Raw genomic sequence first — 13,060 nt, 5'->3', positions numbered from 1 at the left:
TGCTTGTTTGCAAAACAGCAAGCAGCATGGAGCAAGGTAACCAGTGAGAAGGGAAGCCTTGAAATCTGGGTTTGTACAGCACTATTTTCAAACAGTTTGGGACTTAAAATCTACCACGATCTGGGAGGTGACCCCAGCCATGTGGGAATTTCTTGGCCCGTTGTTATGGATGCACAAGTATTAGCAGGATTCCTTTGTGCAGCTCTAGGGAATCACCTTTACTGCTCTTACCTCTGCCAATGAAGGTGTCCCCTCCTGTCCCCAAAATGCTGAACAAGTTTGTCTTGATGGATGTTATTTAACAGTGATTTGCTCACAAAGGTCACCTCGGCTCTGACATGGTCTGAGGTCGTGTTGGATTCACTGAAGCATCTGATGGTGATGAAAAGTCTTATATGAGAAAATGAGTCTCCTTTCTCTTACTGCCACTTGTTCTGGACTCTTAAGGAATCATTAACAAGTAGTAAAATAATAGCCACTCTAAATCACTTTGGTGTCTTGTGATTGTACAGCAATGATTATTATTCTCTACCCCTTGTGATGTCTTTGGAGAAAGTACAATTTAAATACTATTTCAGTCAAGTGAGGTCATTTCTAATGTATGAACATGTAAAAGTAGTTTTTATGTGTTTCCTTATTTGGATACTCAGCTTTCTTATAGAAACTTCTATTACTGATAGATAGGAAATCTCTTAGAATTTTTCAAAGTGGCAATATAAAATGTAAAAATGAATGTTTCAGTATGTGAAAAAAATTCCATCAATTTACAAATATGCAGTTTTTCAGCAAACACATGAGCTATTCCTCTGATAGCTGAAAGATCCTCAATGGTATTGTCATCAAATTATTTTTTTAAAAATAAATGTGTGATTTGCTTGCTCTCCAAAGTATTGAAATTAAACTTTATCTGCAAGGACAAATGGGAGCTCAAACTCTTAACTGTCCCTCTGGGCTGAGTGTTCTGGAATGTGCATCTCCCATTCTATCTGTGATCTTTGCATGATGTTCCCTAAACATTTACTCTTCTTTTGCATGAGCTTAAAGGAGGACCACTGACAATTGAGGAGTTAGAAGAGATTTTTGCTCTTCTGGGACAGATCTCTCAGAGCAGATTGTGAGCTTGTATTCCAGTGGGATGTATTCCCTCTGCATGTGATCTGTCTGCATGGTGTTGGAAGCTGCCCTCTTTCCTGGGGTGACTTCAGTCATCCCTCTGATCTGCACAGGTCAGTCTTACAGTCCTCAATACAGTTTCCAGTAAGCAATGTCCTGGTGATACGAAACTTCTTAACTGATGCTGAAAAATATGTTCCAGATTTTACACACCCTTCTTAAACATAGTGTACAACACAGTGCAACTGCATCTGAATCACCCCAGTTCCACACCTGCAGGGTTGTGAAAGTTCAGGGCTTTCAAAGCTCTCCACCCTCTCCCCCTGTCATCAGTGCTAATCCTCCTGCCCAGCTGCCACCCTGCTCACACTCCCCATCTGTCCTGTCAGCTAGGCTGTCACAGCCTTTATTCCATGACCCTTGTTTCTGATAGGTCCTCATATGGGTTTTATATGCTGGGCTGGTGTATGGGGGAAAAGCATAGGAATTATTGCTGTAGGTAGAAGAAACAGAAGAAGTGCAGCTGCTGAACAAACTGGATGTGGTTATGGCCTGTTCTGTGCATCCAGCACAGATCCTGCTGGGCCTTGAGCTTCCTGGCAGCTAAACAGGCTTTCAGAGCTATTCAAGCCCACAGCAGCTTTTCCTTTCAGCACAATTACTTGAAAAATAGGTGAAGTTGCTTTATCCTGCTGCTAAAACTGTTCTTTATTAGGCTCTTTTTGATTTCCCACTTTCATTTGCTAATAATATTCTTCTCTGGCTTTAAAGAAGTAAACTGGAGATGTGGAGTGCCCATAAAACCATGATGACTTTTATGAGGGTTTTTTGGAGGGGATGGGGAGCAAGGCAAAAGGGAGAAGCATTCCAGGGATTTATCTGTTTTCCTTTAGTATTGGCATTAATTTCCTATATGTGGATGTGTCACTGTTTCCATTTAACACTGTTGAGCTGAATACTTTGGTGGATGATAGTAAATGTGATATTAGGCTGTAGCTATAGATTGTACCATGTATTGAATGGATGAAAAATATTGCTATAATGACTGGTTTGGGTAGAAATGATAATTTTGTATCACATCTTGTACCAAGAGCCTGACACCACTGAAGAGAAAGAAAAAAAGATATAATGCTGAATTTTTAGTTTCTTTATGATAATCCTGGGATGGCAGGAATGCACAAAGCTCCAGGAGGTTTTCCTCCTGAAGAACATTTCTTGTGGTGGAGAACATCCCTAAGTGAGTCCCACTGTCACCCCTGTGTTCACTGGGTTCTGCAGGGTTTGGGGAATGCCCAAACCAGTCAGTCGGGCTTTCTGCAGCTCACAGATAACAGCAAAGATACTCCTTTTGAAGCCAGAGTATTCCTAAATATTCCCCTCCTTGGGCCTGAGTGGTGCATTCCTAGGTGTAATCAGCCCTGTGCTCCTGCAACAAAGGGGCAGGTGGCTCTGACTTTGGGAATGCTGATGGTCCTGGACTGCTGCCTCTGCTTTGAGCACCGCTGCAGATTCCTGGTGCTCTGGGCACAGCTTTGGAACGTGACATTTCAAACATCAGCACCAGCCTCCAGCAGGGTTTGGCTGTGCCAGAACTGGGGGAGCTGATCTGCCTCAGCAAGAGCTACAGACATTTTGAAGAGTTTCCTTCCTGTGAAGAGACTATTATATTTAATTACCAGTTTGTCTGTCTCGGTGCAGCTCCTTACGTCACAATGTGAGCAAATAGATCTCACTGTAAAGAACAAGTAGGAGTTTTTTGATGTGCTGCTGCCAGTAAACACTCATCTAAAAATGTGAGCAATCAACTTGCACCTCAGTCAAAATCCCAGAAACATCCACACCCATCACTGGGTCATCTCTCATTGTGTCCTGATGTTTTGATCGTTACCTGAATGCACACATAGACTGAAAGGACATAGATCTAATGGAGAAAACAACAGATATCTGAGTCCATGAACTAGAAATCCTTCCAGAAATGTTCTTCTTTCTACAAAAAAGCATTTAAAGTCTATCCAAAGACTGCATCTCACTTATTTTGGGAGACATACCTCTGCAGAAATGTACATTGATATTTTTTGTTTTCACATGTCAGTATATTTTTCACAGTCTTCATTATTGCCATCTCTCTCCTTTCTTTTTCCAACAGTAATCTGTGTATAATCTGTTCTTTTGGTGGTTAGAGGGTTTTTGTTCATTTGTTAGCTTTTCCTTCCCCCTAGTAGGGATTTGTTTGCAGGCAAATCTTTTCACTTTTATCCTGACCAGAGATTCCATAAAGAGTGTGTCCTCAGGTTCTCTCCAACAATGTTTTGTTCTCTCTCCTTTTCAAGAAGTTTCATTTATATTTTGTACAGTATTATTACATTTTTTCCCTATTTAATTTCACAACCAAGCACTTTACAAGCACTTTTAACTGAAGAGCCCCTGGGACCCTGTGGAGCAAGTTGAACATTTATATTAGGTTATGACATTAGTAGATTATGATCTTTCCCCCCTTCACTTAGATTTCTTTAATCAAATTAAACTGTCAGACACAATAAATAATAATATATTTGTTGCTGTTTATTGCTGTAGGGCAATCAGAGCATACCCACAAAGGCTGAGGCTGTTTGTTGTTCAAGAGTAATTATATCAGGTTGGAAAAAATCGAGTAGGGCAACTGAGTCTTTCACTGGGTCCCCTGGAAAAGTGGAGAATGATTTCAGTGGAAGGGGCATCAGCTGCTCAGCTCCTGTTCATTTTTCTCCTGTCCTCTATGCAGATGAGATACTGTTTTCCCTAAAGCATTTCTGGAACATGAGTGTTATAAATGCTTCTGAGAGTTGGGATGCTGATTATGCAGCTCCTTTGCATAATCCCTTCTGTTATTTAGGTTTAGCAATAGTAGAAGTGGCAGGCCAGCATGTATCCATCTCTAAAAAATGTTTTTCTGGACACATTGTTTCAAGGAAAAGGGGAATTCCCAAAAAGGATTATCAAGACTCTAATATATACAAAATATAATGGATTAGATCTTGAGGATAATTAATAATGTCCTGTGTTATGATGTAATAATAATACTACTTCTGTTTTAATGAGAATGCTACTCAGTTGAGAAGTTGTTTGTGGGGATTAATCTGCCCTGTTATCAGGTGGCTGAATCTGGTGACAGCCGGCATTGGCCTTGGGGAGTAATTTAAAATCTGTTATTCAACTTTATTAGTCCCAGTGGAAATTTCAAACCCATCTCTTGCCATTAGTCCTCTCCTATTAACCTCCTCAAATATAAGAATTAATAAAACACTAATAAACCAAAAATAAACTAACTAATTTGCTGTCTTGGCCTGTCCTGTGGGAAGAATGCAGGCCTGAGACTGTTTTTTTTATAAGATTGGCAATGCTGAGATACCTCAGGACTGAGTGTGCTTAATGTATACAGAGGTAATTGAATCAGTTGCTGAAGAAGTGAAAGGATTTCCTTGCTTCATTTCAGTTGGTCTATCTGCATGTAAACCTATTTTTATGTCCTCTGATATTTCTCCTCTGCAGAGATAATAATCACACAGTCTTGAAAGTGTTCATTTTTGTTATCTCTTTTGTCTCTTGATAAATACGTGGTTTTGTTCATGTTTCTTAATCTGATCCTCTCAGTGAATAAGAATAGAATGACCTTGCTTTCTTTCTGATAACCTTTTAGGAAAACACCTGTTTTCCCACAGATTTTTTTTTCTTCTATCTACATCAAAACTACTGGATTTCAGATCTTTTTTCCTTTTAGTAATTCCTCTTCAGCTGATGGCACATTTTACTTTCCCACTTTTTTGTCATCCTTCTGTGACTAATTCTTCTAATTAAAGCCAGGTTTTGCTCCCTTAGTAAAGATTCCAGGAAGAGACAAAGGACTTTTGGCATAAATAAAAGTTGTAAACCAATTCTCTAACTGCCACCCTCTATTATTAGAACCATTTTAGTAAAGCTGTGCTGAGAGCCTTTGAATTTATATTTTGTCCACTTGCAAATATGAATTCTTTTCCAAGTTCATACTGCATGACTAGGAATCTGTCAAAGGAGAGTAGAGAATTTGCTAACATAGTATGTGGCTTTTGCAAATAAAATAACTCCAAATTTTTGTCTGTATTTGTCCTTCAAAGGATACTGTATAAATCAGCATTTCTGAAGAGCATCCCCAAAGAAATCTACTTGCTTTATCAAAAGATGTGGAGGAATGCCAGGGGAAAGATTAGAGGAGTTCCTCTATAGGAGGTACTTTGCATGCTGATGCACATTTCTCTTTGTTTGTAGTTTGTTTGATTTACCATTGCTTTATCATTTGTCATCCTCAGGAGGAAGACTTACACACAAGTTTGTAAGAGACTTGGCTAAGTGCCAGTAACTCTCAAATTTTCTGTGCTGAAGTTCCATTTTCAGAGGACAACACAGCAACTGCAGCCTCTACAGCTGCTGAGCTGCCCTGTGCCCCATCAGACAGCTGGGGCTGCTCAGTCAGAATGCAGATCCATGGCTTTTATCAGCAGCCTGGGCTGGGAATTTGCACCAGTTCCTCACTGATCTGTAGCTAATTGCCCTCTCCTCCATTCTGTGTTTTGTCTATCAGGTCTGAACAGACACATTAATGATAAGCTAAATGTCACAGGCTCTATCCAGAGGGAGCAATCATTATAGACATGGATCACAGGCACTGAGTTATGTTACTTAAATGATCTGGTTCTCGCACTTCTGTTAAAATCTCTCCTACTTCAATAAATTGGCTCACAGGCAAGAGTAGAGAAATACCCTCAGTATATCAAATTATTTGTCAGTTTCCCTAGTGTTGGAACTCCAAACCTGCTTGAAGAGACCCTCCAGGATGATGAGAGACCTACTGAAGCACATTGCTGCCTGAGAGTGAGGAAAAGAAATGACTGTTGTGTTCTGATGTCGTGCTCACTCATCACATCAGGAGATTTACTCATGCTTATCTTTGAAAGCTTTAACACAAGAAAAGATTTAGCCTATTTCCAATCTGAAAATCTACCTGACCTTTCAGAGACCTTTTGTATGCCCTGAATTCATGCAGTGAATCATTGGGTACTCCACAACTTAAAATGCTTCCAGGTTTCTCTTTGAGCTGCAGATATGAGGATGTGGAGATGAGATGTTCAGAGCCTTGACAAAGCTGCCTCCCCTTCTGACAGTCTTGTAGATGATGTTGGTTTCTGCATAGTTTCTGTTTGTGGCCTACAGAAATAAAAACACAATTAAGTTTATTTTCACTGTACACAAAGATAGGAATTTTGTGATAGGTGGATTTTAGACATTGATTCTCCATCAGTGTTTCAAGCCTTGGCATTTTGTTGGTGTTGCTGCACTAGGGGCTGTGGACAGAGGCTACAGTATTGCTCAGCCTCTGAGCTCTCCTCTGCAGAGTCTGGGTGAGAACACAAGACACATTAGGGTAGATCAGTTCCTGACTAATGTTTTCTTTTGTTTGCCTCTGTAGACTGACACAGAAATGGAATTCATTAAAACCAAACTTTCTGTTAGTTGCAAGGACCTGGAGGAATATGCATCAATCTCTGTAAAGAAGTGCCACCTGCAGCCTATCTTAGGCACACTGCTTCCTGATAATTAAGGTTAGTAAATAAGTCTCCTATTTTCCACTGAAATGCACAGCAGGGGAGGTCAGAACTAATGGGAATTTTGGATGCTTCCAGGGTTAGCTTTTTCTCTCTTGAATTTAAAGCTAACATTTCACAGTAATGTCGGACAAACTGAAGAATGTGTTTGGGAGAGATGCCTAAACTATTGAAAGGTAGCACTATTTTATAAAAGTATAGGTGCTCGAACAATAGAGAGATTTTCAAATTTTACTCTTATAAATAATCCCATTGTTTTATAGGTTCTTTGCTGCGTTTTATTAACCACAGTTACCACAGTGTAGTTTACCTAGGAAAAATCGTTGCCAATGAACAGTGCCAGCCCTTGATTTAATCTCTGAGGAAATAACACCTGCAATCTCAGTCAGGCCTGCTGTGCTTCCCTGCTGAACTGCTTCTTCTGCTCAGTGTAACTTCAAGGTCACATTTTACACCTAAAAGGCTGTAAATGAATAATGATTCCCTAGTATCAAGCAGGAAATGGGACTCAGATATCCTCAGAGCCCAGAAATGTGCCTGGAACTGTGCCTGTACCTGGATATATTGTTCTAAATACCCTGGATTTCTCTGACCTCTTCTAGCTCAAACAGAGGATCATGGGCATCGTTTGGGGAAGTTTCCTTACTCGGAACTGTGAGGCTCTGTCTATAACCAGTGTGTTCCACATCTTTGTGACCAGTTGCTTTGCTTAGCTTAATTCTGAAGTCAGAGGAGCAAATAATGGGAGAGCAGACCCAAGCTCTGATGAACTTTGAACTTACTCAGATGTGAAGCTGATTACCCACAATAGAGAGAGGCAACACCATGGTCTAAACAGCCTGAAATTCAGCCCAGTAAACTCCTGGATCCAGATCTTGTTTTCACATGCATCTTTACCTATATCCTTGTGAGAGATGGAAGCAGATTCAGGTTTTCTCCTTCCCAGAAACACAAGCCTGTTTGTCCATTGAGTAATGCTGCTGAGTTGAGAGATGACACAGAGGGTGTCCCAGATCCTGGACCCCTGGGTTTTCCCCATGTGCCAGGTCACTCCTCACAGATAATTGCTTACCATCATCAACTAAAAGAACTACATCTTCCATGACTAGATTTACAGGTACAACCACTTAAAAAAAAAAAAAAAGTATTCACCCACAGTGAGGTAAATATGCGGGTTTATTGCAGCCAAGCCACTCCTTTCCGTGTCATTCCTTCTCAGACATCTGCTCGTGGATGTTAAAACCCCGAGCACCTTTGCAGGGACACTGAACTCTGAAATCTGCAGCACCTGTAACACAGGAGCACTTTTGGGGAAAGAGCTGTCCAGGAAAAGCAGCAGCTTCTTGAGTCCCATTGGAGACAAGTGAATCTGAAGTTATATATTATATAAGACATAGGTGATGACAGGAGTTTATCATTAACCTGAACTCTGCAAGAAGCACATAAGGAGAGAAAGAAGAAGAAAGCCAGAGAAGCAGCCAGGATGGAATCCACCATAAAGATCAACAATGCTGCGGACATCTCTGTTATTGTCATCTACTTTTTGTTAGTTCTGGCAGTGGGACTATGGGTATGTTGGGATTTTATCTTGTTTTACTTAATGAGGAAGTAGGTTATAGAGTCTTGGCAAATGTGAGAATGTGTAATTATCTAAAGATTTTGACACTTAATTGACAATAGTTAACCAGTGAATGGTGGCCAAAATGCGGGCACTTATTTGCATTAGAGGAGATGGCGACTCAGGGAGGCATCCCTTGGGCGAATGAATGGAACCAGAGGGGAAGGTGGAGTGATGTGGTTTGTGTGGGACCGAGCCCAGAGATGGGATCGGTAGAGATCAGCCCTCTTAGAAAGGGGCTGGAGCTGGGAGCCGGGGTTTGCCCGCGGAGCACGGGGCTGCAGGGAGGATGGGAGCAGTGAGGTGATGCCACGGGAGAGCGGGGAGAGGGAGCAGCGGGGCTGGGACGGGACGGGACGCGGTGTGCGGCGGGTGGGGAGGCTGCACCGCCACCGCTGGGACCGGCACGGTGACACGGGCGGTGACACGGGCGGTGACACGGACGAAGCCGTGGCAGCTTTGAGGGCAGCACTGGGCGCTGTTCCCGGCCGCGGGGCTGAGAGCAGGAGCAGCTCGGGGCTGGCAGCGCCTCTGTGCCGGGCTGAGCCCGCGGTGCCTCCGGCCCGGGCAGCCCGAGCAGAGACACAAACACGGGGCCGGGGGACAAAGGCAGCTCCCAGCCCGAGCCGAAGTGTCTGACAGAACGGGCTGAGCTGCAATGGGGGCAACAGGGGAATGTCGCTGAATTGGGGTTTTCCCGGGGCAAACCCTCCTGAGGGATTTCCCCTCAGGAACCCTCTGCTTTCCAGGAGCAGTGCCGTGCAGAAAAGTCACCTGCAGAACAAACATCCCTTTCTAACAGCCTGGCAATATTTTGAAAGGCACCAAAAATTTAGGGTCCGCACAAAGCAGACACAACCTTTTCCTTGCCTCTTCAGCATAGGAATAGAGACCAGAAATAAAACCAAAAATCTGAAGGCCCAATCTGCCAGAGCACCTTGTTGCCCGGCAGGAGGGAGATGGGTCTTGCCCCGAGGGCCTGGCTCTTGCTGTAGTTGAACTTTATGTTAAAGATCTCTGACAATAAAGGGCTGATCCCTGCCTGCTCAGGCCATTGTGTGCTGAATTAATTCCCGGAGCTGTTTCTTTCCAGCCATGGTGACATCTCTGTTGGACAAATACTTGCTCAGTTGCTGTGTGTAGTTAAATGTAAATCCATTGTATTTACTTCCTTACTTCTGCATCGGAAGAAAATATATGGCTGATTTTTCCAAGTCTTCTTTGCTTATTTACCTGTTCAAAGTCCGTCAGAGAAGACAATGGAAATCTGGTAAATAATGGCTCAGGGTCATGAACAAAAATTGGAATAAACTTCCCTTTAAAGCCCATCCCTTGACAAAGACAACATGAGTTTGTGAAAAGTCTAGCTTCTTGTTTTGGAACTTGAGAGGGAATCAGGCTCAATGCTGGTATCACAACAAGAAAACAGACACCTGTAGGGACAGGATGGTTTGAGTAAAAAAGCTGCATACTTTCTGTTAATAAACTTGCACTTTCTAGTCTGTTATGATGCCTGAAATCAAATGCTTTTCTCCCCAATGAAAAATACATGAGAGCTTTTACTTGAACAATAATTTTTCTTGGTTAAATTTAATTTCATTTTGTGTTTCTAATGGCTAATACAGACTTAGATAAAATAATCATTGTTCCATTGTATTATTTTTTTCATCATAAGGTTGTTCTTTTTAGCCACTCTGTTTTTTTTCACATTACCCTTCCCATATGTTTATTATCCCTTCATTCTAGCTGTTTGTTCTCAGCCTATGAATAGCTTGCTTAGTACACTTGAATTATAATTAAAACTTTCTTTTTCCCTTTTTTCCAGGCTATGTACTCCACCAACCGAGGCACAGTGGGTGGGTTTTTCCTGGCTGGCAGGAGCATGGTGTGGTGGCCGGTGAGTGCTGTGTGTATATCAAACACAGGCTGTGCATCTGCACCCCTGGCACTGCCCACTCCTTGATCCAGATATCAGCATCTCTCTGGCACTGCTGAGGTTCTGGTGGCTTTGTTGTGTGCCTGCAAATCCAACCCTTTCTCCAGCTGTGGTGTCACAGGGCAGACTGCACTAACAAAGCCACGGGATGGGCAGAGAAAAATGTTGGGGGAATTTGTCTGTGTTCAGCTCTGAGCTGTCTTGATTATGTGGTCAATATGTTTGAATATAAATACATTGGTAATGTCAGTACAGACAAATCCAGTGCTTTGCCTTTCATCCCACTTTAAAACTTTTCAATATTTGGACTGTTATTTTCATTGCACTAAAATAAGCTGGCTCATTTTAAGGTTATCACAGACAGGAATTAATTTACTGAAATTTCCCCCTTTATTGCTCTATTGTTTCTACTTTTGGAAACAAGTTCTGGTCTTGTACAAGGAGAAAAATCCTGGAAATGTTCTGATATGTTATTGGTAAAATGTCTTTTGAATATTTTTAAAGATTAACTGTGTCTTACATTGATTGTCTTCTGTGGATTTCTATTATCTGCCAAGGCAGAGAACAGGAGCCATAGTTACAAAGTGTTCTTAGCCATCCATTCCACCAGGCCTTTGGCAGAAATTACATTAGAAACAGTTATCTATTTCTTCCTGATCATACAGTCTGTTTAATATGAAAAGCAGAACCCTTAGACAAATTTGCATTTTCTCTATTACTGGAATACTGGAAAATAGAGCTGTTTTTGCATTATTCTGTTTGTTTGAATGGAATTCCTCAACACTCCTGATCTTGCATTCAGTCTCAGAAAATGTTTCTGCACTTCATTAAGGTTTGGGAGTCAAGACTCCACACACATTGATTCAGTTACAGCACCAGAAGACTGAGAGTAAATGTTGGTTCCCTAAAGATTTAGGAATTTTCTTGAAGTAGGCTGCAGAAATACCTACACACCTTTCAGTCTTGTGCTTCAGAGAGCTGCTCTCTGCTTTTAGGAGGCATTGGGACAGCCTCTTTAAGGACATGGAAGGATTAAAGGCCAATGACAGTAAAAAGTTTCTTCATCTGATGTAGCAGATCTAAGAAAATTCAGGTTCCTTTGGAAGATTGAGGAAAGAGAAAGTTTCCAAGTTGTTTTAAGATAAAACCCATAATTCTGGGAGAAGAGAAAAAACCAAAACCACGAAACAGATTACTCTGCTTAATTGTCACTTTAATCAGTGGGCTGCTTTTAACCTTTGCAATTCTCTCTGCCTGTCAAGGGGATATGAATATCCTTTTGTGCAGATGCAAATGGAGATGGAGGCAGCAAGGCAGCAAAGATTCACCATAGCAAAATTCTGTCTTGCTCCAGTGGTGCTGAGAACTCCCAATGATTCCTCTGAGATTGAGGGACACATCTGACACTGACAGATCTGACACTGACAGATCTGACACTGACAGATCTGACACCGAGTCTCTGCCAGCACAGACCCAACAGGCTCAGCTCCCCTCCTCCAGTGGGAAGCCAGCAGGGCTCACCCCACAGTTCCTGCCAGAATCTCCTCTCTCCTTCCCAGGCTTTGTGAGCTAAGGTGGACAAAGTGCTAATCCAGTGCAGTCCCAGATCTCCTCTTCAATCCTTCCCTTTGGAATGCCAGGAGTGTCTTCCCATGCCATAAAAACAAGCCCTTCTTGCTATTCTTCCTCATATCACTCAAAATAAACAAAGAGCAAGCCCTCCAAAACCACAAATTAAATACCGTGTCAGCAGCATCACCCTGGAAAGTTTACCTTGGATAAAAAGAGATTCCAAAACACCAATTCCCACAGCTTAGCAGGTAGATGGGATGTCCATCACCCAGAACAAACTGGGCTGAAATGAAGAGGAAACCAATGAAAGTATAGAAAGTTTAGTCAGAGATGTGATCTCAGTTCTGCAACAGCTAAAAGCGTGTGTGATGTTTTACTTTTGTGCTTTGACTTCTCTTTTGTGCCAAGTCAGGGCTCACCTGGATAGCCCCAGTTCTGGATAGTCCCAGTGCATTTCCACAGTCAGGGTGGGGGCAGTTGTTTTGCAAGTGGACTCTTGTTTGTCAGATTTCTCCCCTGCCATTTCAGGATAATGACCCTTGTCATGTAATTGCTTTCTGGAACAGAACAAAATGAAGACAAAAAACGCTTCCACAAACTTGCTATAATGTTAATTCCCCTAAACCAATCGTATTTTTCAGTGTTTGCCTGTATTTCATGCTCTGCAGGGCACCCACAAGTAGCTTTTCTGACCCTACAGGGAAGGAGGCTCATTAGCAGTGTATTAGGATCTCTTGCTGACAGGCTGGACAAGGGATTCTGTTCACTTAAACCATACAATATCTGTGGTTTGGTAGACTAGAGGAGACCCTGGTAATGAAGGGCTAAAGTTTATTCCTATTTTTAATACAGATTTAGAATGTTTGCCAGTCGCTGGCAAATTGTGATTGTGATTCAATTTCTCAATGTGTAAAGTAGGACCAAGACACATCCTGGGCCAAATCTGTCCTGCTTTGGCTCTGATTGTTCTGTTTCAGCAGAATCCAAGAACATTGTTCAGCATTTTGCAGAGCCAAACCCAGAGATAGTTTTCTGGCTAAGATGAGAGTTCAGTTCACTGGAATCACTGCCCTTGTACAGTGGCTGTGCCATCTCAGTATTTCCAGTAGCTAATTAGGGATAAAGGTATACAAGAACATTCTCACAGATTACCTGAGGCTGAAATCAGTTGTTGGTTAGTCATAATGGTATGGAATGCTGTGCCCT

At 42.1% G+C, this 13,060-nt stretch overlaps 1 protein-coding gene across 3 annotated transcripts in view; it reads left to right on the top strand.

Moving 5' to 3' along the window:
* The window catches only part of SLC5A1 (solute carrier family 5 member 1), a 51,244-nt gene that overhangs the window by 17,301 nt on the left and 20,883 nt on the right, over positions 1-13,060 (top strand). For 2 of the 3 annotated variants that reach the window (XM_079322809.1, XM_079322808.1), the window contains exons 2-3: positions 6,637-6,725; positions 10,172-10,243. In XM_079322809.1, coding sequence (XP_079178935.1) covers positions 10,175-10,243 — 69 coding nt within the window. In that variant the 5' untranslated portion in view covers positions 6,637-6,725; positions 10,172-10,174. Of the gene's footprint in view, positions 1-6,636; positions 6,726-8,059; positions 8,299-10,171; positions 10,244-13,060 lie in introns of those variants that run through there. The other variant, XM_079322807.1, reaches the window with a different exon arrangement.

Source organism: Erithacus rubecula (assembly GCF_903797595.1).
Source record: "Erithacus rubecula genome assembly, chromosome: 19".
Taxonomy (NCBI): domain Eukaryota; kingdom Metazoa; phylum Chordata; class Aves; order Passeriformes; family Muscicapidae; genus Erithacus; species Erithacus rubecula.
This window is presented reverse-complemented; position numbering and strand designations above follow the sequence as displayed.